Raw genomic sequence first — 22,039 nt, 5'->3', positions numbered from 1 at the left:
AAGAGCCGCAGAAAGAAGAAGATCATTCGACAGATGACAAGAGAGAAATGCATGATTTTTGCATTTGAATACATGTCAAGTGCTGCAGGATTGTTGTTGGATTTGCGTGTCTGTTTTCCATTTATGCTGTTTGCTATTGTTTTCTGCCATCTGACAAAGGATGTGATAAAAAAATTCATCTTATCTTCTTCGATCTTCTCCTCGAGCGGGCTGCACGTCATTCATTTCACCCATCACACCTTCCAACTCCTACCGGCCCGCATTACGATTCCGTACCTTCAGCCCTAGTTTGATGCAGGAACGATAACGCAAAAAAAGATTGAGCAAATTTGGCTACTTTGTCGATATCAGATTGACCAATACGCAAAAAACGCTCAAATTCATATTTTAACCCCTTTTGCTCAATTTCTGTCTCTTTCTCACCTTCACCTACATTCTCATCGCCATGTCTGCAACAACAGGCAACAAGGTTTTCGCACCTGCTATCTTCTTCATCGCTTTTCGTGAAGCATTGGAAGCATCTCTCGTCATTGGTATCTTGACGGGAACGTTGGAAAACGTCGTTGGTGTCAAGAATGGCGATCAAAACGGTCGTGCATTGGTGAAAAAGTTACGCAAATATGTGAGTATCATCAAAGCAATCAAAAGAAGACGCTCGTGAAGCTAACATCCCCTTTCACCACCCCACAGATCTTTATGGGAGCAGGCATTGGACTGTTAATAGCATTTGCCATCGGTGCTGCTTTTTTGGCAGTGTTTTATACCCAAACGACTGATTTGTATGGCCGATCAGAAGAATTATGGGAAGGCATCTTTAACTTGATCGCCGTCCTCCTGATCACGCCAATGTCCTTGGCCATCTTACGTGCCGATCGTAGCAGACGTAAATGGCGCAAAAAACTCTCGAAAGCATTTGACGGATATCAACAAGAACGTAGAGATTTGGCCAATGCGGTACATATCAGCACTTCCCATGAAGAGGCAAATGTCGAAAAAGGCGAAAATGTTCATTCAAAAGGCGATCAAAGCGATTCACAAAAGGGAGAAGAAGCAAATGATGTAATCACCCCTGCCACCGAAGAACCTACGCACGTTTTGAATGACAGCACCGCAAATGCACCTCAAACCACAAAGGCCCCTCAAGGTAGAGTTGAAGCTTTATGGTCTGCTATCAAACGTCCATTCAGCGGTGAAGCTCGTGGCGCAACTGCCATCTTTGTCATTCCTTTGATCACCACCCTTCGTGAAGGTTTGGAAGGTGTTGTGTTTATCGGAGGCGTGTCTCTCGGTCTTCCGGCAACATCAATCCCTCTGCCTGCTATTCTCGGATTATTCTGTGGTCTTTTGTGCGGTTTCATCGTTTTCAAAGCAGGTAGTTTCAACAAGATTCGATTCTTCTTGGTCTTTTCCACATGTTTCTTATTGGTCATTGCTGCCGGCATGTTTAGTCGATCTGTGTATTACCTGCAATTTTACCAATACGTTCAATTGGTCGGTGATGCAGCAGCAGAAAGTGGTTCAGGACCCGGCAGTTACAATGCAAATAATTACGTTTGGCATTTAGACTGTTGCAATCCGGAGGATAAGAAAAATGGTGGAAGTGGATGGGCCATTTTGAATAGCTTGTTTGGTTGGAACAATACCGCAACAGTTGGCTCAATTTTGAGTTATATCTTTTACTGGCTCGCCGTCATTTCTTACTTGGTCTATTCTCACTTTCGTGAACAAAGCAACAAGGTCAAAGAGCAACAACAACGACAAGAGCAATCATTGAACAAGAATGCCGCCCCTTCAGAAGGCTCACAAATCGAAGAACGTGTTAGCGAGAAATCTGTTTGATCGAAACGGCCCACGCTCAGTAATCGATGATGAAAATGTTGATGAGGAGCGTGATGGACGGCTTGGAGGAGGAAGAATGCGGGCCTTAGTGTGCCTTGAAATGCACTAAATCCAGGGCTTTGCGTCGCTCAGGGCAGTGCACCTGTTTGTTTTTTTCCCTTGCCTCCGCTTAGGCCCTCTTTTCTTCTTGAATTTCTTCTTGTACTCTTACTCTCACTGTTAATATCCCTATTAAATCACAAATCTGATCATATACGACAATTCTCTGACAGACAGATTGTGGTTTCATCAATTACATCTTTCCCGAACATCGAAATAGGATCACAGACCTTCTCGGCATGTACTAAAATGAAGAAGAAGTGGGTAAGAAGATAGAATGGGCCGCTCCGTGTCCGCACTATCGCTTCCCGAATGAATTCATCAACTTTGTGTAGTCACACGCTATGAATTTAGGGTGATGATCTACAGGTCAAATGCATACGTACGTCGACAATGAATTGAAATCCCGGCCTGATTGTTCGGAAGATTGGAAGGATGTCATCTTTTACGATGGGAAAAGCTCCACATCCTACATGTGTATTCACTTGGCAATATCGTTTATGATGGAACGGACCTTGTTTCATTGCGAACAACAGGTCGATCATGATCAAGATGTCGTCCATTCCACCTCCTTCATCCTCTTCAATCCCCTTCTTGCAGTCTTTGGGTGAATTTGATGCCAATATGCCGATGGTGTCGGTACCTTGGAGTCAACCTGCTTCGGTAGTGGTGATTTTATTGGGAGAACACATCAGTCAACATACAGCATTGAATCTATCCTATTCCATCTCTTTTGTTGGCCCGTTGCTTCTTGGTGGCCTAGTATGGGATATATTGACGACAGATGTTGCTCTCGCTTTGCAATCATTGGTAGGATGTATTGGTGGAGTTCGGAACGGAAAAGACAAAGGCAATCGATTAAGATCATCTTCCGATCAAAGCAAAGATTCTGTGCAATCTCAAGCGCCACAAAGAGAAACTGAACCGAGAAATTTAATCCTTTCAAGTTTCATTGACCGTTCACAAAGCGACGAAAGAGAAAGAGACGAACAAATGCAAATTGCCAATTTAGACAAACAGGTTACGGTGAAAGTTCTTTCTGTTCTCAACCGACTTTGTTCTTTCTTAGCAAGAGCATCTGCTTTGGCTTTGATCACACTGTATATCGCCTACACTCATGGTGATCATGAAATTCAGTGTGGATCATGGCCGCATACAATCGTTGGACTTGGCGCAATTGCAACATCAATGATCACTGTATCAATTTTCATCAACGCATTTCTTGCATTTCCAGAAGCTTCACAATGGCTTTTCTTTCCACTTTCATTTTTTGCCCTTGCGCAATTTGGAATGTCTTTCGCTACAGTTGCAGCTTGGAGAGGAGGCTTAAGACCAAGTGGTGTGGCTTGCTATTTGCGCATCAGTAGATGGAGCGGTATCTTTCATTTGGGCAACTTGATCTTTTTTGTTTTCTTGCCGTTTTTCTTCTTCTGTCAAAATTCATCGCTTTCTGTAACGAAGAACAAGAACGGACACAAGCGCAAGACAAGTACGATCGTCGAAAATAGTGATACATACGCTGCTGTCATCTCCGGTGCTTTATCTAACGCTCTCTCCAAATTGAATCGTGAAAGATTGACAAAAAGAAATCGGGTGTCCAGTTTGACTGCAACTGGTAGCGGAGTAGCCATAGCCAAAACACTGCAAGACCCTTTGCCCTCAAATCCCGATCAGGTAAAGGATTGGATTACAGCGAGACTTGCAACATCTACAAGAGATCTGTCTGCCAAAGAAGGAGATGAAAAATGTGCCGTACAGTCAGATATGGAAGGCATTTTAATACTACCGGGCCAGCCTACAAGTTCTTATGGCAGCAAAGCTCACACCATTTGTGTTTCCGAACCCACCAATGTTTGGGCAGATTACATATTTTGGTGGTTTTTAGCATTTTGTACGGCTCTTTGCGGGACTATCATCTGTTTTGCGAATTGGTCTGGAATCTTGACCTTGTGAGTATGAAAGAATAAAAGCACCGCTGAGAAGAAAAAATTGTTGACCTTCTTCTCCCTTCCTTTTTCCAGCTCATACTTCCCAGTTTCGGTTGTGCTGTTCGTCCTTTTTTGTCAACGTCTAACGACATCACCCAATCGTGTCTTTGTTACTGGACAAAAAGTGAATCTAGCAGACTTCAACAAATCAGACGAGGGTCACCGTAGAAATCGATTGGGATCTTCACCAATGTCTGTTCGCCTTGCCGCTGCAGCTTCAACATCAGCAACTTTGAAAGCAGAAGATTCGGTGCGCAAACCAGTCAGAACTTCTTCTTTGCCTCGAAGATCTTCAGCAGCAGATGCTACTGCAACCAAATTCCGTGAAATATTTCCTGTTCAGCAAAAAAGTTTACGCAGTAGTCTCGAAAGAGCTCTTCCAACTCGTAAACCAGTTCCGACTGATTATGCCCATACTTCAGCGGAAAGTGTAACGGTGGCAGACGAAGACACACGAGAAAGGGATGGCAACGATTTCTCCGCCAGATTTAGCGGTGCAGTCGGTACACTTATGAGAAAGTCGAGCAATTTCAGCTTGAAGAGTAGAATCGTACAATTGATGAGAGAAAGCTCCAATCAGGGACGTCCAAGTAGTGTTGGCAATGGAAGCGATCTTGAAGATGGACTGAGAGGTTTTTATGTACATGAAAATCAACAAGATCCTTTGATGAAGCTAGCTGCCCAAGGCTTGACATCTTCGTCGTATAGCAGTAGCACTCATCCGAATCGTATCTCTCCTTCTACAAAGCGTTCTTCGGGTAGCAGCGGTCAGCCAGGTCATCAAGCAAGATCGCCACCACAAGAATCTAGCATGGAGGACGTCAACAACCAATTGCACGACGAGAAATTGAGTCGGAACTTGTTGAAATTCAATTCTCCGACTGAGAGAAAAACAAGAAAGAGTAGTCCAGCAATGCTCAGTATCAGACCAAACTTAGAACGCAAGAATGGCGGAGCTTTGGACGTTCCGATCTCTCCTCCAAAGACTGCGGCCTCAATACGTACTCTTGCTGATGATCATAGTTTGCCTAGACATTCAAAGATTTGGAGCGAACAACCAACTGACGATAGCCTCTGGACCAGTTTGACGGATGACGAATCGCAGTACAAGCAAGGCCTTCAACCCAGGTACCGTCAACGAAGGCGATTAGTGCTGAATGGTCCTGTTACAGGAAAAATGTATGACCTCGATGCGCTGTTGAGCACAAATATCCCAGAGTCAACATCGAATGATACAACACATTCAAGGAGCGATCACACTTCTCTTCCCCATTCGCCTGCAATGCAAAGCGAGGAATCCGAAATTACTCTGCCAATCTCTCCACAAGTGGTGCAAAGGGCTTACACAGCTGTAAAGCCTCTAATGCCACTTGGCTATCGTTCAACTACATTATCGCCAACGTTAGAAGTGAACGAAAGGCCAAGTAGCTTCTTGCAACAAAGTGCACCAAGCTCAATTGCTTCCAATCAATTGTCCACTATGCGAAAAGGCACCAAAAGTTCCATCAATGACAGAAACAGATCGGAAAGCGTAGGTAACGCTTCACAAGAGCATCAAGCTACATATGACACATTTGGAAACTACGGCAACGTTTCGATGGATTACGTTCCTGGTATCGCTTCTTATCAAAATACAACAGATGTGCCTCTTGTCGCTTCTTATCAAAACACAACAGATGTGCCTCTTCTTGTTCCAAATGATTCACCTGAAGCTCATGTCACGACGGGAAGGGACAGAGGTCTAAGCAATCCTAACAGCATTTCATCCGTTATGCTGATAGGTCAAGTCCCGGCTCATGCAAATCGGACAAAGTCTGAAGTCGAAACATTTGATTATTCGGTCGCGGGTAAAGAAGGTCATGATAGCAAATCTTCATCAAGCAAGAAAGTACCTTCTAGTGAAGCAAATTCTTCTTCGGGTGGTTCTCTTTCGGTATACCATAGCCCGAATACGTCTTTTTCTTTTTCAATCGCTCAAGGTGCTATGGGTGTACCATTGCCGAATCTCACCAACCTTCAGGAGGATGCGATCATGGGAATGCCAACTTCTAATTTATCAGCAACGGCTGTCCCTCTTACAACAATCGACAGTCTTCGCGATTTAGAAAATGAAGAAGAAATGGAGAACCTTCGATCAAATGATTCAAGATACTTGGAGAGGAGGACTGATATCAAAGGCAAGCAAAAAGCAGAAGAGGATATCGAAGATACCTACAAAGGTGAAGTTCAAGGCAAAAAGCTTGACAAAAGTGAACAATTCCTGCAAGAAGCAAAGCTGGGAGATTCAATCAATCTCAGTGATGACGTCGACATTGACCAACAGCCAGACTGGGTTTTGGCAGATGAGAAGAGAAAGGAAAAGGAGAGAAAGCTCGATCAAGCACTCAAAGCAGGCATCGAAATGGCAGATGAAGATGTTTTGTCAATCTTTTTAGACAAACGAGGATTCTCACGTAGTCAAGCGGAAGAGTTGAATGCTCATAGGAATGAAAGAAGAAAGAAGAGATTGTCGAGAGAAGGGCCAACGCAATCGATGCGTTCAGCTCCAACTGAAATGCAACGTATCTTGTCAGGCGGAACGACTTCAACGTACCATGAAGACGATGAGATCTCTTCCGCGTCTGAATCTTCCACCTCACAAATGCAGCATGATAAACTCTCTCATGCCAGAACATCTCCAGCTATGGGCAAAAAAGGTCAAGATCAATATTCAGAAGCTTCTTTCGGCTTGCATGATATTGCTGACAATCCGAAACTCAAGGAGAGGTCGATCAGATCATTATCGCCATCAAGTCAAAAAGCATCTTCACGAAAGAAACTCAAACAAAAAGAGCGTGCTCGAAGTCCCGATCAACTTCAAATAAGGGCAGCAGAAGCAGTTGTTCAAGCAGCACCGCATCGATCCAGCGTTCATATTCAAAAGAATGCTGAAGTGCACAAGACAGCAAGCGGTGATGATTTGTTCCGAGGAGCAAGCGAGAACGTAAGCCCTTTGGTTATTCCAAGTGCCAGTATATCTCCTCTTGCAACAAAATTGCCTTCGCCAATGGAGCAAGTTGATAAGCCAATCTTGGAACACAAGAGAAGCTTTGGACAAGTAACCACTGGAGGATTCAGTGTGGAAAGTGACAACAGTTCTCGCGGAGCAAGCGTAAAGCGACAACTTTATCTTCGTCAAAATTCTGGCTCACATTCCACTTTTAGCTCAGATAGGCGCAATCAACAATCAAGTTCTTCAAATTCTGGCTCAGCTGCAGTATCAGAACATGGAGATTCAATTTCCACCAGAAGTCCAATGACGGGAATGGGAGAACGAGGTGGAATTGATATCGTGAAAAAGCATGTCTTGCCAAAGATCAATACAGCAAGCTCTCCCGTCGTTACACCACAATCAGCTTTGATCGCCTTGGCAGGACCGCCTTCTCATCCTCCAACCATTCCACTTCCACCTCCACCACCAGAATCAGAAATGAACCCCAAGGATCTCAGTCCAATTTCTGGTAACAGTATGGGTGCAATAAGTTCCACTTCGCTAAACAATCAACGTACTCTCGAACGAGTAGAGGAGGATAGCGGTGATTCAAGACCTTCAACGCCAGAAATGGCGGCCAAAGCCAAAGCAATCGTTAGGCAAAAGCGTATGACTCCTCAAAGAAATGAATCTAACACTTCTATATTGAATAGCGCCAAAGAAGACGACTCGATTGCCGGATCTTCTGCATACGAATCGGATGAAAAATTACCGGGCAGCAAGAAGAGATTCAAGTCAAAGCAAAGAAGGGGCAAGTGAATTACCACCACCATAACATAATCACACTTCAATCCACAGTCAAACTCATTCTCTAATTCACCATCTAGTTCATAATTTCTAATCTGTTCCCTCTAATTCATTCATTTGTTTATTTTATCACACAACTTAATCTCGTCGATCATTTCATTACATTACAAAAACATGCTATCACCTTTTCGTACGTAAAATACAAATTTGACATAATCGTCCGTAGGAAAAATGCTAATTTAATACAAATTGAATTTATTTCTTTTGCCGTTTAAAGATTGCAGATTTATGAGGAGCTCTTGATTCGCTTTGTTCAGGTCCACGTTTTTCACCACTTCCCAATCGGGGTGCTTTGCCGGCAACTTCATGAAAGCTACGAGCTTCTCCAATATCGTCTCTGTCTAATTTTGATTGTCTTGCACGTATATCGCTATCCCATTTCCAAAATGAACATCTATATTTCAAATCATCGTTTGGATTACCCGTTCCGCCACTCCCGACCGGTCTTGAACACATCCAAAATTTACGTCCATGATTAGGACCTGGCTTGTTCACCGTCCATGCTCGTGCAGGTTCGTTGTGGGTATAACACAATGGCGGCTGTTTGGGCGCAAAGATTGATCCCCATGCCAATGCTGAAGTTACACGATCTGCACTATTCGTATCATCAAAAGCGTCTGCTCCTTCTCCTTTCCTCAGATCTGGCGATGGTGATGGTTGTTCTTTGAGTGGTGATGAAGTCGGGTCGATTGTAGATGATGATGCATCTGTATCTTTCTCCGTACTTTGACTAACTTGATCATCTGTCTTTGCCACAATATCCTGTGAATCTGGCTGTGCCTTTGGTTGAGAGAAGAAGGAGCGTAGATTTGTTTGTCCATTTGACTTTGCCGAAGTTGAGCTTTTGCGATCATTGACCTTCTTGGATGGTGTTGCCTTTTTTAATTCAGTCTTCGCCTCTTTACGACTTGCCGGTGTAGCAGATGTGGGAATCGAAGTATTTGTCTGTGACGATACCGTTGGTGGGGGTGTCTTTGACGGAGGGACTGGTGCTGCTGGTTTGACGATTGTCGATGATACTGCAGATGTTGAGATAGGCGAAGGAGATTGTTGTGCGTTCGGAGCAGGACTTGGCGAAGGCGTCAAGCTCGGCTTAGGAGCAAAAAAGCTTTGTATCCTTCTCCCAGAGAATTCTGGCCAAGTGTTAGTTGCTAATGGGGGCAACTTCCTCTTGGTGGTAGGATCCGAGAGCAAAGTGTCCTTTAGCTTTACTGTCTTGCCATTCTCCAGCTGGATCTCATCATGAAAGTCAACGTATACCGGACAATGATCGCTTCCGTAAATGTTGGCTTGAATATCTGCACCTTTTACCCATGGCATCAAGCCTTTGCTGACCAATGTATAGTCTATCCGAACGCCATAATTGGCCGGTCTGGTATCTTTGACGGTATCCCAACATGTGTACATGAACTTTCTTGAAGGGTGATGGTTTCGTGTGACGTCATGAAATGCTCCATTTGGCACGAGAAACTGATCCAACCATTGACGGGCCGGATGAATGTCGAGATGCTCTTGACGAGTGCGTTGATTGACACCTTCACAATGATCGATCGGTAAATGGGCGATGTTCAAATCTCCAACGATTATCACCTCACGTCCACTTGCCAATAGATTCTCTACTCGTTCAGCAAGGGTATAATAGTATCCCATCTTGTACTCCCGTCTACCTTCATCAGTTTCGTTTGGGCAATACAGATTGAAAAGCACAAATAGCCCACAATCCACCACGACTGCTCTTCCTTCTTGATCGATCTGGTCGTAAACCGACAATTCAGGAGCACGTAGATCAGGATAACCTCCAATGCTGGTTTGAGAGTCACCTTTGTTCTGTACCAATTCACCCGTCAATCCCATCTCTGCTTTTCGTACATGACAGACATCTTTTTTGACAAATGTTGCTACGCCAGAGTAACCTTTTGTAGGATGAAGGTTGTAATATGCTTCATATCCTTCTGCAACACACATATCTCTATGATAGGTTACCAATGCTTTACGTGTAAGTTTGACCTCTTGAAAACAGATTATATCTGCTTCCAAGTAATCCAAACATGCTTGCCAATCTTTTAGTGAATACCAAGGTCTATATTGACGTAAAGTGCGTAAACCGTTTATATTCCAAGTGGTGATACGCATGTTTCTTCTTTGAGTTTTATCTTGCCAGCATCTTTTCTAGTATTGATTCCCTTGAGACTTGCAATGATGATGAATAGGATGATGGTTGAAACAGCTTCTTCCCAATAGAGAGGAGTGTTCTTTCTTACGCGTACGTAAGCCAGCCAGGCTACACACCACACGCATTGACATTTAATTTGGCATGTGGAGCCATTTTTAGCGTGCTGCAATGCATGTACAACAGCAGAGCATGAACAGCACTGCCTACAAGCCGGGTTAGTAGACATGTCCAAATTCAAAGTGGCTTTTCACTGAACCGCTTCCAATTCCTCGCACGAATTGTTCCCCGCAAGATTTACAGCATTCACTTCTCATTCCCTTCCACGACAATAGCACACATATACTGACACCTCAATAATTCACACCGCAGACATTTATCCAACATGTCAGCCCAATCAACAGAACCAAAAGAAACCGTACCTTCCGTTGCAACTCATCGATTCGCAAAACTCAACCCTTTCCGCGATGACGATGACGAAGGAGGTGATGATCTCGGTGAAGAGATCAATGAGACATCAATCGCCGGTGGTGGTAGAGCAATTGGTGGTAGTGCAGATATTGAAGCTCGTAAGAAATTACGTGTAAGCCATGTCTTACGTTCATTCCTTGCACAAGAAGGTGAAATCTCAAAAGATGCCGTCGGAGGAGATGATTCAGAAACTAACCACTCTGAAGCCGTTCAAGCTTTATTGGCAAAACCGCAATTCGTTCATCCTGAGTATGTCAACGATCGTAATTACGGATTAGCAGAATACTTTATCAGTTCATCCCATAACACTTATCTTGTCGGCAAGCAATTGTATGGATCAGCAGATAGTATGAGCTACAAGCATCATTTATCAGCAGGCGCCAGATGTGTCGAAATTGATGCATGGGATTCCGATGATAAAGCAGAGCCAAAAGTGACACACGGCTATACACTTACTGAACATGTCTCATTCAGACATGTATGTGAAGCAATCAAGAATACATTGGAAGAAGAAATTACTGCAATCTCTCAACGCCAAGCTCACCCGCCTTTGCCCATCTTCATCTCTCTCGAGAATCACTGTTCGCCCGGTGGTCAAGAGCGCTTAGCAGCAATCATGGAAGAAGTCTTTGGTGATAGATTGATCACACAACATGCCAAAGACCAAAATGATCCTATCAAGTTGGACGAATTGACAGGAAAAATTCTTGTAATGGTGGAATATTACGGTCTCGAGAAAGATGACGTTCCTGATGATATTCCTGCGAATGCAAAACAAGCTCAAGATAGTGATGATAAAGCCAGCAAAGAACATCGTGAAAAGAAGGATGAAAAGCCTGCAAAGATTATTCCTCAATTGGCCGCTTTGGGTGTTTATGCTCAAAGTATGAAACCAAAAGATGATGCTTGGCTCAAAGGAACATTGACAGAACCACAAAATCACCTCGTCAATGTTGAAGAACGAGCAGTATTGGAATTGATTGAGAAGAAACAAGGTCAAAGTGTTTCAAAACATAATGCCAATCATCTTATGCGTATTTATCCAAAAGGAACTCGTATCAATTCAAAGAATTTGAACCCTGTACCTTTCTGGGGCGTTGGTGCTCAAGTATGTGCTCTGAATTGGCAAACGTTTGATGCTTCTATGCAAATCAATGAAGCATTGTTTGCTGGTACAGACGGATACGTATTGAAACCACCATATTTACGCAAGGATGGTAGCGGTCAAGCACCCAAAGGACAAAAAGTACAATTGACATTGGAAATTGCAGGTGCTACTGACTTGGCTGTTCCTGAAGGTAGAGAGAAGGACATCAAGCCGTACGTGACCTGTACGTTATACTACCCAAATCAAAAAGGCAAGCCAGAAAAGGAAAAGACTTCGCATTATCGTGTCCATAAACACAAACAATTGTTCGGACACGAACAACCACCTCCAACGTCACCGGTTTGGGAACCAACAGAAAAACTTCAATGGACGTACGAAGATGATGATTTAGCATTTTTACGTATATTAATCAAAAGTGATGATGCGTTCGCACGTAATCCTGCATTTTTGACATCTGCTGTTAGATTATCAAGTATTCCAAAAGGATGGCATTTTATTCGTTTGTTAAATTTACGTGGTGGTGAAACAAAGGCTACTTTGTTGGCACGTTATCATAAAAAGAATGTTTGATTTTGGTCGCTGCATTTGCATGGCAATATTTCTTCTTTCCTAATTATTTTGTATCTCTCTATTCACTGCACTTTCTTGGTTGCAAATTGATGATGGTTATTCTTAGTGTTGTGAGACCCTGCCAAGATTCTCGGTAATATCAGTACGATAATTTGTTTATCCGCACTTGTAATTCTTTATTATGATCAAAATAAGAACAGACCTTCAAAGTGGGGGAACCGGAGAGGCGAGAGAGTACATCAAGGATCCAGTGTGTGATAATAAAGCTGTTTCCGATCATAACGAGTAAGAACAGTTTACCGGATAATGCTATACTAAGAATGGAATACCGTATTCCCCCACGTTTACTTTTTCAACCTTTTACAGTTAATTGTGTTCCGATAATATGAGCGTGGGGGTTATTTGTTTCCTTATTTAAGTGGCGTGGGCGTAATTACCCAATGAAGGGCGTTAAAAGAGGGACAAACAATTGAATGGGTTTATCCTTTCATTTGTTCCGCGGGCAAACAAGCACTTTCCCCCACCATAGTTGAGTAAATGCATTAAACATTATCTGTTATTGTTGTTGTCCACTTTGATCATGCATACATTCATCATCACAACAACCTCAACTCTTTTTGTATATCTCATTGATGTTCATCCAAATCGAAAAAACCGGCTCCTTTCTTTCTTATCGTCATCATTTACAAAATAGTATCGGATCCTAAATTACGCCCAAACAACGGTAAGTGGTGTTGTTTATTGCTCATTCAAATTTGAACGCCGAACGAGCCACCACCGATGACAACGCTCCAAAGAAATAATGATTCATTTCGCAGCCGCTGCAAATAATGAACACTAGGCGTCCGTGCCGGCTTTCATTTCAAACTCCATCTGTCATCTGACGGTGAAATTGAATGATCGCTACCTATTCGGTCGGCAGACAGGCAATTTAAGCGATGTCCCTTCATTCAAATGTCCACAATTTTATAAATACTGAAATGATTTCATCTTTTCTTCTCAACAGTTTCTCATCCCAAAACAACAGAACAATGTCAGTCATTCAAGGCTATAAGCCAATCCTTTTGCCGGCGGGTATTTATGCTCCAATTCCAACTGCATTTATCGAAAATACGGAAGATTTGGATTTGAAATCGACTGTAAGACATGCGATCAGACTTGCCAAAGCTGGCGTTGGACTTGTGACATGCGGATCAACAGGTGAAGCAACTGCAATGTCACCAAACGAAAGGGCACAAGTTTGTCAAGCAATCCGAACAGCTTTACAGCAAGAAGCATTACAAACACCAATCATTGCGGGAACGGGTGGTGGTAGCTTACGTGAAACAGTGTCAATGTGTAAAGATGCTCACAAAGCCGGTGCTGATGCCGTGATCGTGATCAGTCCAAGCTACTTTGGTGCAAATTTACAATCTGACCGTAAAGCTCTCCTAGACTTCTTCCATTCTGTTGCCGATCAAAGCCCATTACCCGTCATGGTTTACAACTTTCCCGCAGTAACGAATGGAATCGATATGGACTCTGAATTATTAGAACAAATCGCTCAACATCCAAACATTTGTGGTGCAAAATTAACTTGTGCAGGTGTGGGAAAATTAGGTCGTTTAGCCAATAGTACATCAGCAAAACAAGTTAAACGTCAAACACCTTTTCACGTCGCTCCCGGTTTTGGTGATATCATCTTCCCATGTATGATGATCGGAGCAACGCTTGCAATCGTTGGAACGGCGAACGTTGTACCGAGGTTGTGCATTCAACATTTCAAAGATATCATTCAATTTCAACAATCTCCTTCGCGCGAATTACTAATTCGAATTCAGGCTGATCAAGATATCATTTCTCGTTTTGATCGTGCTACAAGTAAGACCGGAATCGTAGGTACCAAATGGATGTTGGAAAGGTTTTATTATCCACAAGGTGCACCACGTTTGCCTTTGCGAAAGCTTGACGTTGATTTTGCATCGATGCAAGATGCTGTCATGCCTGCTTTGCAACGGGAAGAACAATTGGAACAAGAGAAAGGTGTCACGCAAGATGCCATGCAGATGAAAAAGGTGCCATAGACAGAGCCGATGTGCTACTTCTTAGTTGTATCCTTGTAAAAAATAGGATTGATCTTTATTTGCCATCCGGCTAAAGTATCTGAATTCGACAGGGATAGAAAACAAGTTCAACATTAGTATAGATGAATGTGTAGAATTGCATGGATCTGGGTATTTTGCATTCTTGACTATATCTGGAGTTGATCAGAACATGGCCTATCTGTAGAAAAGCTTATGCGAAGACAGTCTCATATAAGCTTAGATCAAGCTAGGTTTCTCCATTCCCTGGGTATTCTTTATTCATACAGTTGTGCCCACTAACATCCAAACACCGTTAAAAATTCATTTGACGTCAATCCTTCGATCACTACGACCCTGTCACGGAAATAAGCTAACAGAATGCAAAACGGCTTTACACTGATAAAGAGCCCGTATGCACGCAAACCGTTCGGAGATAACATGTGCAGCACCTTCCCCGCATCGGAGTGACCGAACAACCAAAAAATATAAAGAGTGTCGTCCGACACAAACGATCATCACACACCATCAGCATATACAACATATCTCTATCAAAGATGACTTCCTCTCATTCTGCTAAGCAAAGTTCATTGCCATTAGCTGGTTTAGCAAGCGATGGCTGGACAAAAGAAAAAGAAGCAACTGCAACATGCTTTTGTGGAGGTGTTCAGATGGTCTTTGTGAGTAAGAGATGTTCTTCGGAGGCTGGTGTTAGATGGACGAAAGACTGAATCTATACTGTTTCCCCCTTCTCAGCCTACAGAAAAGCCCGGTTTGGTAGATACGTTCGTCTGCAACTGTACAGATTGTCGTAAAATTACAGCGTCGATGTTTGCATCAAACTTTATCGCAAAGGACGAATTCATCTCATTCGTTCGAGGAGAAAATCAGCTTAAACAATTCGCACAATCAAAGACGATCGAATCGGGAAACACGATGACCAATCACTTTTGTGGAAACTGCGGCACTCTCATGTTCCGTGTTTCTTCTGGCGCTCCGGATGCAAAGATTATGCGTATTGGTACGATTGATGATTTTGCTTTACAAGAAACGAAACTTAAACCACGTATTGAACAATATACAAAGGATCGTAGCAATTGGTGTGCTGGTGCCCGTAGTGCTGAACAGCATGAAGGTGCTTTCTATAAATTGTAAAAGAAGGTCCTTCATCAGCGCTAGTGTTTGATACAATGTCGATGACGAATATCATTCCAGATCGCAAAGGTATTAGCATTAATCTTCTTGAATGAATAATTAGAATACAAAAGCAGAATAGAGCATATCATCGTATAATTCATTTCTTGAGAACCTTGTGTTGACTGACCGGTGCTACTTCTCGAACTTGTCTTCTTCCGGCTTCGACTTCATCGTCCAACGCAAACGGTCTCCATCGAACACGAACTGGATCACCAACTTTGATCCGTAAGAAGCCATTCGCCGGTTCTTCAGGTATAGAGTACATACCGAAACACGGCGAAGGTCTCGATTTTATTCCAGGCTGACTGATTCGAGCTCGTGTTTCACGTAAGATTGCCAAGGGTACATTTGGATCACGATGAGCCGTTTCAGGATCAACTGTGGTGAGCAAACACCTTTCGCATCTAGCGACTAGATGAATGGGAAGTGTACCTTTCTCAGCTTCAACCCATACTGTCTCCCAGCTGTCTTCACTAAAGGCTGCATATCGTGCAACCTTATCCTTTCCATCTTGTACTTTTCGACTTCGCAGAACGATGTTCGGCCTAAATCGCTGAATAGGCAGAGAAACATCTCGATCGGATCGTGACCAAAATACTTTATCGTATCGAAATTTTTCTTCTTTGATTGCTTTTTGAACGTGTTCATTTACCTCTGCCAAACTCTCCCTTGTTGCAACCAAGAAAGGATAAAGATCTTGAAATTCCACTCCTGTAACGCTATTCAGTTGCTTTTGTCGATCATCCTCCCATCGAGAAAGATCGTGAGGGGGCTTGAAGATCGGAAAAGCGATTCGTTTAGAGGACACCGGATCAAATTGAAGAAAGTGTACTGGATACCCAACCAACTCCGATACCCAGTCGCTAGGCGTTCCTTTATATCCCCAATCACCCGGAGCAAGTTGGGATTCTCTGCCATCAGCAAAATCGCCATAAAAGCTTATATTCTCTACATGCGGCCATGTTCGTAGCGTTTTCTCGTCAATCTCTAGAGGCACACCAATATCGGGTAATTGTACTTTTGATTCCTTTCCTATCCGCAATCTGAGCATGTTGTTATCGTAATCGAAGGAAGGAATGATATGTGTTATCTTTGGTTCATCCTTTAAGTTGAGCCTTTTCAATCCCTTTTTCGCAACGACTGCCCATCTTCGATCAAATTTGAATCCTTTGCGAGATACCATTGCATCATCCAGTTCAATCCCTCTTCCGCTTTTGACTGGGTATACGATAAGCGAATCAATTTCTGCAATATCTTCATCTTTCACTCCATCCCTTTCTGTTTTACTTGGCGGCTTTAGGTAAAAGTGATAAAATGCGGAAAGAATCAAGATGATAATCATCAATGCCACATTGATAATAACGTTCCTTTGAAATTCGGCATCGTGCAATATCCTCCCGGGATCGCGGAGTAAGCCTCCGCTTACCATGATATGCTGTTTTTGTCTGAAAGGACAAACAAGAGGATGAATGAAGTGGGCGTAGTGTTACTTGTCCTAATTGTTGCGCTTTCTTCTTATGCACGCATACATGCACCAATTTTTGGTTAAACGCAACAAGCGATACGCTCACTTCTTTGCACAGCGCTGTGCCACCATCATAGCTCATCCGCTCGATCCGATTGCGGAGAAGGAATTCATATTACCACACTGATTGTGCCAAATTCTCCTGGCTAAAGAAAATGTTCTGATTTGTCGTAATCAGTCGTGAAACGTTATCCGTCCAAGAAATGAATGCTTTTCATTTAGCAAATCATCATTGCCGCACGTTGACGCCTACCTCGTGCTGTCATAAATTCGCCAAAAAGATCATCAATATGGGTGTTGAAAGATAGTACCATTCATTGAGAATGAGAGCAGTAAAGCTACATGCACAGCATTCACACTTCAATTGTGGTCAATACGCCAGCTTGGCCGCCAAACATGACGCCGAATCGCACTGCTTTATCAGCTTTCGAGCGCCATTACGACGCCTATTCACCCACAAAGGCGTTGCAGTATGGGACGTGCTTTCATGATTGGTCAAATCCAAAGGAAATACATAAAAGAGTCTTTACTGTGTATCGCTGATCCTTTCGACCGTCCACAGTCTTACAACAGAATATCAAGCATCATCAGTTGGACAAACAAGAGAAGGAGATTTGGAACATGTCTAGCTCACGCTCACATATCATGAAACATGCGAACAATAGCGGCTCAGTACGCTTTCATCCTAGTGTAGAAGAGATTGAATCGAAAGGAGGTGGTGAGGATAATGAACCAGGGTATCGCTCTTCCTCCTACAAGGAGCTCAAACCAATCTCTGGCAGGAGAGCAACGGGCTACACACCTGCAACGGACGATCTTGAAGACGAACGTCGACAGATTCGCCAATTGATGAGCGAACGCAAGATCAATTACAATCAACACTCTAGCCGAAATGATCGAAACTTGGCCAAGAAGAAAGAGTTGGAAGTCAATAATGCAAAAGATATTTCGCGAGCATCTATGAGTGATCACAGCGAGATCAGTGCAACAACCAAGCAACTTTATGATCAACCCGCTAAACATGGATTTGGGGCCAAATTGGTCTGTGCAATGCGATTCGTAAAGAAACATGATCATGCAGGCCATGACATGGATCAATCTGTTGCAAAACGTTCAGGACTTAATCATCGCAAAAGTTCGATAGAATTAGGATCAGAAGACGAATTTGAGCCAGTAGAAAAAGGCACATATATGACCGCTCCAAGTTTGACCGAAGCTTTTGCGCCAATCTTTGCCGATGGTCATGGAATGTTTTTGCCTTCTACAGCAAGAGAAGGTAATCCTCATAACTTTCACAAAAATTTGGCAAGTCTTCCAAAAGGGAACAGTAGTTTTGCTGCAATCGTAGAAACGGCCGTACAAAAGCAGGTAGTAGGCGGCGAGGGTCGAATGCAAAAGAAGTTAAGGAGGCCACCCCCAAAACGACATGAAGATACAGATGCAAGTGTTTCTGAGGAAGATCTTGAAAAGATTCTTTCCGAAGCGGTACGTGAACGTATCCATGTGCTAGCAGCATCAGCAAAGCGAAGAGTCCGCGATTCAATGCTCAAAATTGCCGATTCAATGGAAGAGCCGGAAGGTGATACTCCGAGAAAACCTTCATTCGATCAAGAAAGGCAAAAGATCAGTCATGGAGATGAACTTCCCCGCCGTACTAATAGCAGAAAAGGCATGACAAAAGTTCATTACAAGGCTGATGATCCTTCTGACTATGCTCGTCGTCACGAAGGACGAGAGCGTAAACAAGTCAATGATGAACCTTTAGCCTATGAAAATGACGGAATTGTGGATGCCAAGACTGCTTTCAAAATTGTGGAATCTGAACGACATCGTAATAATGGAAATGCAGCAGTGCATTCTGATGTTATTTGGATCGGCCGTGATGGACATCAGATTGATGATCCTACCACAAAGAAATCTAGAACTCGTCAAAGGCAGTTAACTAAAATGCCTGTGTTGGATGGAACAGAGAATGCAGCTGTTCACGATGAACCTTTAGCTGTAGAACGGGTCCAGCCCGAACCCATTCACAAGAGTAGAGAGGCTCGTGCTGAACGTCATTACGATCATCACGGAAGACCATCAATGGAAAGCGTCCGATCTGAACCACAATATCGTTCTACTCATGACCGATCTCGCTCTCGTCATAAGACACGTTTATCAGAGGACAATGTCGTTTCTGAGCATCTTAATCGAGCATCAGAAGATAGTCCTAGAAGCCATGGAAGCACTCGACGTCACCGTAGCCGCCATGAAAGGCCACATCGTTCTCGCGAACCAAGTTTGGAAGAAAAAGACCTTTCACAACTTGACCGCGCAAGAATGGATGAAATCTCACACCGTCATCAACGAAAAGCAGAAGAGAAAGAAAAAGAACGTATGATGACGATTCGAGTGAACGAACAAGCGGAACCTGTTAAGTCAATTATCGAAAGAGAGAAGCTCTTGAATGACAGTCACGCTATCAAACAAGCAAAATCTGAAGAGACTGATCACATTGAACCAGTCGAAAAGAGTGACGAGGTGAGCACAGCCAATAGTCACCACAAGTTCAGATCTTTACGTGCTTTGGGACATGCAATTGCTCTTGGAAATAGTATGCATGGAGGAAGGAAGACTGATCACAAAACTGATGATGTTTTGGATCCAGAAGCAAGCGAAGCCAAAGATCACGAAGGAAGTGAGCATGCGAACGGTGATGTGCAACACAAGTTTAACAAATTTGTTGACGCTCATGGAGAAACAAGATTGAACGAAGCTTTGGATATTGCAAAAATGATGATGGAACAAGAATTGTTGGATGTCAAAGCTGAGAAACGTAGACATCAAACGACAGTGGCTGCCTTGGATCCAAATGCAGATCAAAAGGGCGTAAAAGGCGCATTCAAAGCGGTGAAAAATGTTACCGGTCATCTTGCACATCATGATGGTGGTGGAATTGCAGCCGCTGCAAGAGGTACACGTTCAAAAGCAGAAAGATCCATGGCTTCTGCAACGTCTGAACAACAATCCTTCAATCCATCAGAAGATGCGTATGAACAAGCACTTCGAAATGAGATCAAGAGTAAAAAGGAACGCATCAAAACTTCTCATTTTATTAATGATCAGAATTTCGGTATCAACGGTCTGATCTGAGAGAATTTTTTGTGAATACTCCAGTCAGTACTCATCTTTGTAACGATCTTTGGACTTCTGTTTTGTTTACTTTACTTATTACTCGTGTCATTAATGTAATCTGTATAACGAACAAGTAGGAGAAAAGCTGTTGAGAAGAGCAATGTGTTGTGTATTATATCAATCTAAAAATACAAAAAATGGTAAAAGGCAGTAAATCTATAGCAAGTAAAAATTTGTTCAAGATAAGAAATCGTCCACGATATGCTTAACGATCGGTAGTCCTTTCCGGTGTGGTTCGATAGAAAGTGAACGTGCAATGATGATCGCATGACTGTTATTCATATCCGGGTAATAAGTCCATACTTTTGTCAATTTAGGCAAAATATCTGGATTGTTAAGATTCGCAACCATTGTACGTTGAGCTGGCGATAAAGGTGCTTGCTTTTTGGATTTTGGCAATTCTCCATGCTTCCAAGGTGAATGCCAAGGTGGACGAGTGGTTTGCGATGGCTCGGTTGTGACGTGTTCATGTGGTGTGGCTAGACCGGGTATTAGGTCTCTTTCGCTTTCTACATTATCTTCAGCAACGGCCATGACCATATTCTTCATCAACCTTGACGTTCTTTCTTCAGTTGCGTTTCTAGTTTGTTTATCGTCTTCTACCGATTCGATGGATGTCTGATTTTGCTCTTCATTACCATCCTCCTCAAATTCTAGCTCGTTCCATTTTCGTTCTAGCTCTTCAATTCGAAGTCGACTCTTCTGACTGTCTTTGGACAGCTTATAAACGACTCGAACGGCAAAAATTGGAAACAAGACTGGTAGACCGAAGAAGATGATATAATTGTAGGGGAAATTCATCGGAATTCTGTTGGGGTTGAGAAAACCGGGCGTCTTGCTGACTTTGGCGCGAATATTTTGCAAGAAAGTCTGCTTTTCGGGTTCGTGAAGTTGAACGTCTGTCAAAATGGCAGCGTCAGATAATAACTTTACGTCTACTCCATCTTCCTGTTCTACGAATGGATCCCAAAGCTCAATACATCCTGTTCGGAAAGGCACGGTAATATCATTGACTGCATTTGCATAAAAGTGTACTTTTTCGAATCGATTCAAAGCACGAATGAAGTACGTATCGGGTTTTGACATATATTCCAAAAGGCCAACCTTTCCTTCCTCGCCTTCAACTTGCCATCCTTGATCTGCTCCATAAATCTGTTCACCTGTTCTGCTTAGAAGTCTAGCACCGAAATAGCCGACCAAACGTCCAAATGTACCTGAACCTGGAGGTGAGCCAATGTGAGGCGTAGCGATTGTGATCACTTGACGTGCTTGAATTGGCGGTCTTCTGGCTGGGGTGAAGAAAGATTGAGATTCGAGTAATCCAGCAGCAAATCGTACAACCAATCCACCAAGTGAATAACCAACCATACTGAAACGTTCAATTTGTTTTCCTTCCTTAGCAAGCTTTCTCTGTTCGATTTTAATTTCTCGAACAACCCTTTCGCCCAACCAATCGATTCCATCGTACGTCTTTCCACCTTCATTGCTAGAAGTGTTTAAAATGACGACATTCATATGATCTTCTGCATTTTGATCACGTACTTTGCTCGCATATTTGCTCAATAGCTTCTCGTGTAATCTGTCTAATTCTTCTTCTTCCTTTTGTGCTTTTTCTTTCTTTATTTCTTCTTTGGTCTTCTTTGTGCTCTTCTTTATTGAATCATCACTTTCATTCCCAACAAACTTTGTCTTCTCACGTTTCCCAGTCGCATTCACAATCGTTGTTTGTTCTCCAAATGAATTTGCTAACAAGGTCTCAAGAGTACGTAAATGCTTTGGTTCTCCCCATAATCCATGACACAATACGATTAGATGTACGGGTGTGGATGTCTTGCTGCTGCTTGCAAGATCAGCCGTTGAAGCTGCTGAAGAAGAAGCACCAGAAGTATTGGTTGCCATCTCTAGCTTTTGTTTGGGATGAGGAGTTGGAATCAAAGATGTAGAATGTTGTTTATATACATGCATTCATTCATTAACCAACACGAACAATGCACCAT

The 22,039-nt window shown here is 43.0% G+C and overlaps 9 protein-coding genes across 9 annotated transcripts; 6 read left to right on the top strand and 3 right to left on the bottom strand.

Moving 5' to 3' along the window:
- Nucleotides 1-148: 148 nt before the first annotated feature.
- Nucleotides 149-1,912, top strand: FA14DRAFT_169273 (iron permease FTR1). Its single transcript, XM_025500195.1, has 4 exons — nt 149-622; nt 691-954; nt 1,042-1,720; nt 1,745-1,912. Exons 1-4 carry the CDS (start codon nt 446-448, stop codon nt 1,837-1,839), a joined length of 1,215 nt encoding a protein of 404 aa, XP_025352101.1. The 5' UTR covers nt 149-445; the 3' UTR covers nt 1,840-1,912.
- A 248-nt stretch (nt 1,913-2,160) lies between these two features.
- FA14DRAFT_93073 (uncharacterized protein) lies at nt 2,161-7,838 on the top strand. Its single transcript, XM_025503089.1, has 2 exons — nt 2,161-3,887; nt 3,960-7,838. The coding sequence occupies exons 1-2, from the start codon at nt 2,482-2,484 to the stop codon at nt 7,714-7,716; spliced, it is 5,163 nt and encodes a 1,720-aa protein (XP_025352100.1). The 5' UTR covers nt 2,161-2,481; the 3' UTR covers nt 7,717-7,838.
- A 15-nt stretch (nt 7,839-7,853) lies between these two features.
- FA14DRAFT_151258 (DNase I-like protein) lies at nt 7,854-9,973 on the bottom strand. The gene has a single exon (XM_025497468.1). It carries the CDS (start codon nt 9,895-9,897, stop codon nt 7,960-7,962), a length of 1,938 nt encoding a protein of 645 aa, XP_025352099.1. The 5' UTR covers nt 9,898-9,973; the 3' UTR covers nt 7,854-7,959.
- Nucleotides 9,974-10,243: 270 nt separating this feature from the next.
- FA14DRAFT_162674 (PLC-like phosphodiesterase) lies at nt 10,244-12,223 on the top strand. The gene has a single exon (XM_025499719.1). The coding sequence runs from the start codon at nt 10,320-10,322 to the stop codon at nt 12,081-12,083; it is 1,764 nt and encodes a 587-aa protein (XP_025352098.1). The 5' UTR covers nt 10,244-10,319; the 3' UTR covers nt 12,084-12,223.
- Nucleotides 12,224-12,662: 439 nt separating this feature from the next.
- On the top strand, nt 12,663-14,458 carry FA14DRAFT_162673 (putative 2-keto-3-deoxy-L-galactonate aldolase). Its single transcript, XM_025499718.1, has 2 exons — nt 12,663-12,807; nt 13,090-14,458. The coding sequence occupies exon 2, from the start codon at nt 13,115-13,117 to the stop codon at nt 14,144-14,146; it is 1,032 nt and encodes a 343-aa protein (XP_025352097.1). The 5' UTR covers nt 12,663-12,807; nt 13,090-13,114; the 3' UTR covers nt 14,147-14,458.
- FA14DRAFT_93039 (uncharacterized protein) lies at nt 14,424-15,368 on the top strand. Its single transcript, XM_025503087.1, has 2 exons — nt 14,424-14,823; nt 14,900-15,368. Exons 1-2 carry the CDS (start codon nt 14,701-14,703, stop codon nt 15,296-15,298), a joined length of 522 nt encoding a protein of 173 aa, XP_025352096.1. The 5' UTR covers nt 14,424-14,700; the 3' UTR covers nt 15,299-15,368.
- A 69-nt stretch (nt 15,369-15,437) lies between these two features.
- FA14DRAFT_166063 (uncharacterized protein) lies at nt 15,438-16,682 on the bottom strand (the record flags this gene model as incomplete). Its single annotated transcript, XM_025499993.1, has 1 exon — nt 15,438-16,682. The coding sequence occupies one exon, from the start codon at nt 16,680-16,682 to the stop codon at nt 15,438-15,440; it is 1,245 nt and encodes a 414-aa protein (XP_025352095.1).
- Nucleotides 16,683-17,486: 804 nt separating this feature from the next.
- FA14DRAFT_182583 (uncharacterized protein) lies at nt 17,487-20,000 on the top strand (the record flags this gene model as incomplete). The annotated part of the gene is made up of 1 exon (XM_025501223.1): nt 17,487-20,000. The coding sequence occupies one exon, from the start codon at nt 17,487-17,489 to the stop codon at nt 19,998-20,000; it is 2,514 nt and encodes an 837-aa protein (XP_025352094.1).
- A 96-nt stretch (nt 20,001-20,096) lies between these two features.
- FA14DRAFT_162670 (DUF676-domain-containing protein) lies at nt 20,097-21,984 on the bottom strand. Its single transcript, XM_025499717.1, has one exon. The coding sequence runs from the start codon at nt 21,939-21,941 to the stop codon at nt 20,220-20,222; it is 1,722 nt and encodes a 573-aa protein (XP_025352093.1). The 5' UTR covers nt 21,942-21,984; the 3' UTR covers nt 20,097-20,219.
- Between the last annotated feature and the right edge of the window lie 55 nt (nt 21,985-22,039).

Source organism: Meira miltonrushii (genome assembly GCF_003144205.1).
Source record: "Meira miltonrushii strain MCA 3882 unplaced genomic scaffold FA14scaffold_6, whole genome shotgun sequence".
In the NCBI taxonomy this organism is placed as follows: Eukaryota; Fungi; Basidiomycota; class Exobasidiomycetes; order Exobasidiales; family Brachybasidiaceae; genus Meira; species Meira miltonrushii.
The sequence above is the reverse complement of the archived record's forward strand: the minus strand, read 5'-3'. Positions and strand labels throughout refer to the sequence as shown.

Coding starts and splice junctions, on each gene's coding strand:
- FA14DRAFT_169273 (XM_025500195.1), top strand. CDS start 446: ATGTCTGCAACAACAGGCAACAAGGTTTTCGCACCTGCTATCTTCTTC. Junction 955..1,041: donor GTAGAGATTTGGCCAATGCG/GTACATATCAGC, acceptor GATTCACAAAAG/GGAGAAGAAGCAAATGATGT. Junction 1,721..1,744: donor CTTGGTCTATTCTCACTTTC/GTGAACAAAGCA, acceptor ACAAGGTCAAAG/AGCAACAACAACGACAAGAG.
- FA14DRAFT_93073 (XM_025503089.1), top strand. CDS start 2,482: ATGATCAAGATGTCGTCCATTCCACCTCCTTCATCCTCTTCAATCCCC. Junction 3,888..3,959: donor TGGTCTGGAATCTTGACCTT/GTGAGTATGAAA, acceptor TCCTTTTTCCAG/CTCATACTTCCCAGTTTCGG.
- FA14DRAFT_151258 (XM_025497468.1), bottom strand. CDS start 9,897: ATGCGTATCACCACTTGGAATATAAACGGTTTACGCACTTTACGTCAA.
- FA14DRAFT_162674 (XM_025499719.1), top strand. CDS start 10,320: ATGTCAGCCCAATCAACAGAACCAAAAGAAACCGTACCTTCCGTTGCA.
- FA14DRAFT_162673 (XM_025499718.1), top strand. CDS start 13,115: ATGTCAGTCATTCAAGGCTATAAGCCAATCCTTTTGCCGGCGGGTATT.
- FA14DRAFT_93039 (XM_025503087.1), top strand. CDS start 14,701: ATGACTTCCTCTCATTCTGCTAAGCAAAGTTCATTGCCATTAGCTGGT. Junction 14,824..14,899: donor GAGGTGTTCAGATGGTCTTT/GTGAGTAAGAGA, acceptor CCCCCTTCTCAG/CCTACAGAAAAGCCCGGTTT.
- FA14DRAFT_162670 (XM_025499717.1), bottom strand. CDS start 21,941: ATGGCAACCAATACTTCTGGTGCTTCTTCTTCAGCAGCTTCAACGGCT.